The sequence below is a fragment of the Elaeis guineensis genome, chromosome 3 (assembly GCF_000442705.2).
Source record: "Elaeis guineensis isolate ETL-2024a chromosome 3, EG11, whole genome shotgun sequence".
Classification (NCBI taxonomy): domain Eukaryota; kingdom Viridiplantae; phylum Streptophyta; class Magnoliopsida; order Arecales; family Arecaceae; genus Elaeis; species Elaeis guineensis.
The window spans coordinates 2,368,412-2,374,002 of record NC_025995.2 but is presented as its reverse complement, the minus strand read 5'-3'; the positions used below and the strand labels follow the sequence as shown (position 1 = coordinate 2,374,002).

The window sequence follows — 5,591 nt, the reverse complement described above, 5'->3', positions numbered from 1 at the left end:
GGTGCGGGAGGTGCCCGGGACCGCAGAGACCCACGGAGAGGAGAAAAAAAGGCTTCGAGAAGCACTAGAGGAAGTTCAGAGCGCAGCGAGCAAAAAAAAAAAAAAACAAAAGAGTATGCAGCCATGTGCACAAAAAAAACATATGCAGCCACGTATGGGTACAGTCAGTTCCGACATATCACATGCCACATACATGCTGCATTGAAAATAAGTGATATAATAAAATTGATTTGAAAAATTAAATTGACAATATATACATGTATATATATATATACATATGTGTATATATGTATATATATATATGTGTGTGTGTGTATATATATATATATGTGTGTATATATATATATGTGTGTGTATATATACATGTATATATATGTGTATGTATGTGTATATTATATATATATATATGTGTGTATATTGATACATAAGATTTAGAAAATATTTTAAAAATATATATAAAATAAATATAATAAAATAAATAAAAAAATTAAATATTATTTTTAAAAAATTGCATCCCCATCTCATGAGGTTATAAGCTAGTACGTTTTAAACGCTTATAAATAACCACCAACACAGCATCCCATCGTCTAAACTTGCATGTTCGTTCGCTCCAAGCGCCCCACCCGACTGAGAACAGGGGAGGTGCCTGGGGAAAACATACGAAAAATCAACGAAGACAAAGGAAAGACGGGAAAAATTAAAAAGTAAGACCTTTTTCCACGTAGATTGATCATTGTTTTTTCTTTTCGCTTCTTTTTCGTTTTATTTGTTTCTCTTTTTCGGAGATGAGGGCACCTGAGAGAGATCGGGGTTTCTTAGGTTCCGATTGGGGTTTTTTCTCAAGCAGATGTGATTTTGTGCGAGTTTTGGCGGTGTGAGTTGGTCCTTCGAGGTTTTGAGACCTTAATCTTGGTAGAAGCAAGATATTTTGTAGGATTTGGGGATTTTCCATCGAAAGGATTCCTCTTTGGCTACAAAAATCATTGTGTTTTTCTTTTCGCTAGAGGACAAACAGGAGCAAGTTCGTCTGAAGAAGAAATAAGAGAGAACTGGATTCTTTGCTTGCTTAGTAAACATTCTATCATCAAATCTCTATTTTCTTTCATCGATAATATTCTTCTTTTTCTTTCTTTAACAAGACTTCTTTTCTTTCCACGAGTTATGTTAGGACTTAGCACAGTCAGTTCTCCAACAAACACACTTTATGTATCCACCTATCTGGTACAAGAAGATAAAAGATAAAAAGAATTAGATACACCTATCACGGTAAGAGTATTTGGTAATGGTGTTAAAGCGACAGTCTCTAAGATATCTCTAAAAATGACACTTTTTTTTTTCTTAGCAAAGCTGAAACTTCATTAATACATTGAAGTGCTACAAAGCTCTAAAAAGAGCCAGTGCAAAAAAGCTTAAATTTTTAATGCTGTTGATAAAATTACAGCCAGAAAATGTCTCTAGAATGATACCTTACTTGTTGGATTGCGCAAGATAATATAATATGGCCATTCTTGAGACTCCTCCAACAGTTTAATTTTTTGGGTTAAACGGTTATTTGATACAGTATCAAAGGCTCTTTGACCAAGTGTAGAGGAACCATGGGTTGAAGGTTTAGATTGAACTTTTAGTAACTCTTTCTTGCATTGGCTTATCTGCAGTTACAAGTGTTTCTAGCAGGCATTTTTTTTCCAAACAGATTTCTTGCACCATTTACACATTTAAGTACTTCGAACATAATCAAACAAGAAAAGATGCCATTGAATTGATCAATCTATCCATTTCCAGTCACTTGGAAGCCAAAGAAATTATCTTGGGGCTTGATAAAGCATGTCATGTGCTGGAGGGACTTTTCAAGTCATCCACCATGTGGTGCTACTATTTTTTAGGAATCTTTGGCCGGAGAAGCTATTGTGAAGAACAGGAAGTATGCTGGTCATGTGTGTATGCTGCTTGAGAAAATGCCCGTGAGAAAAGTTTTTAGTTTCAACTTTCCATTCACCAGTGCCCAGCCGTAAGGGAAATATTAGTTGAGAATCGCTTTCATATTTAATATTTTGTAATAAGAAGTGTTTGTGATTGACTTGGTAAATAATTATAAATCTCATGCTGGCAGAATGTAAGCCAACAATATTGTCATTATCGATCACGTTAAAATTGTGTAAGATAATATAAAAAGACGTTACAAAAATATTGATGAGAACTGTTATTTAATCCAACATTTTTTGTAATAACAATGGTACTATTAGTAATTACAATGCCTCTTCATTCTATTCCAGCATGACATAACATGATAAACTGTCATTTTCATCTAATGGTGAAGGGAAGACTGTTAGGAGCTGATACTAAGGTTGGAATCTTACCAATCTTCCAAGTGTTGGGTTTGCTCAGATAGCACTAATGCAGCTTCAGAAAAACCTTTAAGCCCAAGGGACCACTCTGCCTATTTAATGACTGGTAGGAGAGAAATATTTACTAAGCCTTACCAGCTTTTAACTACTGTTCTTTGACCACTCCAAAATGTCAATCTCATCTCTTCGGCAGCTGTGACTGCCCGCATCAGCTGGCTTCAGTTAACCAGCTCCATAAAGATTGTCTTATTGGCCAAATCCTTGTAGATCACCTTCTTCAGGTACTTATTACCGTTATTAGTTTCAAAAGTAGGTGCAAGAAGATTTTGGCTAATCGTTTGCTTATCGGTAGTCTTCTTATTTCTACTTAAACCTTGTAAGAATGTTTGAATAAATGTAATTGTGAAATGGCTCTGCTTTTGCATCCATTGAAGTAGTTTTCCCTGTCTCTAATGTGCATAATTCAATTCAGTAGGGGCAGTTTGAGCATTATCAAAGATGAGGAGGTCAATAATTGAGGTATTTCCTCCGAGGTTAAGGAAACTCTGGAGTGAATGGCAGCTAAGAGTAGTGGTTTTGATTAGCCTCATCCTCCAAATAGTACTAATCATTTTCGGCAATCGTAGGAAGTACATTGCCAGAACTTGGATTAAGTTTGTTGTTTGGTCTGCCTATCTAGCAGCAGACTCTGTTGCAACTATTGCCCTTGGTGTAATCTCAAGTAACCTGGGAGACATCTACAATGATGATGACCAAGATAGCTCTGTAAACGCAGCTGTTGAACTATACGCATTTTGGGCACCATTTCTTCTATTCCACTTGGGTGGCCCAGACACCATTACCGCATACTCGTTGGAAGATAATGACCTGTGGTTGAGGCACTTTCTTGGACTGTTTGTGCAAGCATTAGGCACATTTTATATCTTACTCATGGCCTGGACTAGCTCTTGTCTTTCCATTCTAACCATTCCGATGTTTTTTGCTGGCCTTATCAAGTATGGGGAGAGGACATGGGTTCTCCGTTCTGCAAGCAGTGACCAACTTAGAGACTCTATGAGGGTCACACGTTCTGATCCTAGTCTTGGGAACTCCAATTTAATTGAGGAATATAACTTGAGGGATGCCGAGGGATACAATGTGATACCCAACAGAGTAATTGAGGTTCAGTTTCCTGTAGATTCTGTTCTGTTTGAAGGTGATTCCATCTCCAAAGACAGTGAATTACTGACAGCGTATGGATTGTTTCAGATATTCAAGTGTCTTTTTGTTGATCTCATACTTGGTACCCGAGATCGGGATACCAGCCAAACTATTTTCAGGAGTATATCTTCTGAGAACGCTTTCAAACTAATTGAAATGGAATGTGGATTCATGTATGATTTGCTTCATACCAAGGCAATGTTGGTCTATAATCCATGGGGCTTTGGCCTGCGCTTTGTCAGTTTTGCTCTCACATGTATTGTTTTAGTTTTGTTCTCTTTGGCTGCTGAGAAGCAACATTACTCAAAGATTGACCTTTCAATAACATTCCTGCTGCTGGTTGCAGCTATTTTTCTGGAGATTTGTGCAACACTAATGTCTTTTTCCTCAGATTGGATGATTGTTTGGTTGAGTATGCATAATAAAACATCTGTGTTGCAAGCAAGTACTTCTCTCCAACTACTTAGAAATCCTCGGTGGTCAAATTCCATGGCTCAATACAGTTTGCTAGGCTTCACCCTCAAAGAAAAGCCCGTGGTTTGCCATAAGATGTTGAACCGCTTCAGCATTGTTGAAGAGCTAGAACGGCGGAGATACATAACCAGAGTGGAAATACCAATTACTTTGAAAGAATGGATCTTTGACCGTCTTAAGGAGAAGCTTAAGAAAATGCAAAAGGAAATGGAGTCAGCTACATATAATCCTGGGGCCTTGAACATTGCTCGAGGAAACAATGTATTGCAAGATTATGGTCATGGTGAATTGAAATGGAGCACTGAAGTAGAATTTGACCAGAGCATCTTCATCTGGCACATTGCTACAGAAATATGCTGCAACTTAGAAGACTCTAGCAATCAATCAAAGATGGAGATGAGCAAACTCATGTCACAGTATATGCTTTATCTTGTAGTCATGAAACCTTCCATGTTACCGGTGGGGATAGGGCAGTTCGTCTTTGAAGACACTTGTGCGGAGGCCATGAAATTCTATAGCACAAATGGCAAAACTGATGTGCATGGGAATTTGCTTGTGCAATATACTACTGGAACCCAATTGCTTGGAGACAGGTATAGATCAAAGAAATCTGTTCTATCCGATGCATGTAGGCTTGCACGTGGTTTGACCGATATTTCAGATAAGGAAGAGGTGATTTCTTCTTTTACTTTTTTTTCTGTGTCCTTGTGCTTCTCTCTCTCATTATTATCTTGGTGGTTTAATGTCTTTATGGCTGTGGTATTGTATGATGTGACAGAAATGGAGTATGATTGCTGATGTTTGGTTGGAAATACTAGCCTATGTCGCAAATCAGAGTACTGGAAGAAAGCACGCAGAGCAACTAAGAGGAGGGGGAGAGTTTATAACTCATGTATGGCTTCTTCTGGCACACCTTGGCTTAACACAGCACTTCCAGATATCACAACCCCGTGCTGTAGCAAGGCTGATTTTGAGATAGGCTAGCAAGTCAAAAGCATGCCTTCCTCCCCTTTCTCTCTTTCACTAGAGATAAGGTGGCTTCTCTGTGTAATGTACTAGTGATTTTTCCTATTGGCTTGAGATTTTTTTTTTTTTTGGAGGGTGGGAGAAGGGCTTGAGTAGTTATCATAACCAGCAGATATTTGTGTATTCTATATACGAGCATCATGTTCTCCTACCAAACACTATTAACCAGACCAATGTCATACCTTAACTGCTCCTTTTTTTGATAACTTCTTTTAAGCATTTATCTTTGGTGGAATTTGATCGGTTTTGAATACGGTTCCTATCTATTGTTCATCCACATGGGTTATTGGGATGACGATAAAAGTCCTTAATTAGAATTGAGATGATCTGATTAAGTGTTTAAATTGAATAGGATTTTTATCCAACTAAGTGGATAAAATGAGAAGGACTTTTATTGAGTCTCATTTATAAATACATGGTATGATCAATCCTATTCCGAGAATATCTACGTCCTCTCTCTAAGGTATATGTCTTTAAAGTTACCATCTTAGAATTTTAGAATTTGGCGTGTGGACATTAAAAAGAGACTTCAGTAATCCTTACAAG

At 37.5% G+C, this 5,591-nt stretch overlaps 1 protein-coding gene across 6 annotated transcripts; it reads left to right on the top strand.

Annotated features, from left to right (window-relative positions):
• The first annotated feature begins 571 nt into the window (after positions 1–571).
• On the top strand, positions 572–5,268 carry LOC105042386 (uncharacterized). Of its 6 annotated transcripts, XM_073253528.1 has the most exons (5): positions 579–704; positions 2,318–2,451; positions 2,539–2,626; positions 2,818–4,691; positions 4,798–5,268. In XM_073253528.1, exons 4-5 carry the CDS (start codon positions 2,844–2,846, stop codon positions 4,996–4,998), a joined length of 2,049 nt encoding a protein of 682 aa, XP_073109629.1. In that variant the 5' UTR covers positions 579–704; positions 2,318–2,451; positions 2,539–2,626; positions 2,818–2,843; the 3' UTR covers positions 4,999–5,268. The 6 variants fall into 6 exon arrangements, with proteins under 6 accessions (XP_010917868.1, XP_073109629.1, XP_019704606.1 ...); XM_019849047.3 differs by having other exon boundaries at positions 2,323–2,626; XM_019849046.3 differs by having other exon boundaries at positions 2,318–2,626.
• Positions 5,269–5,591: the final 323 nt, after the last annotated feature.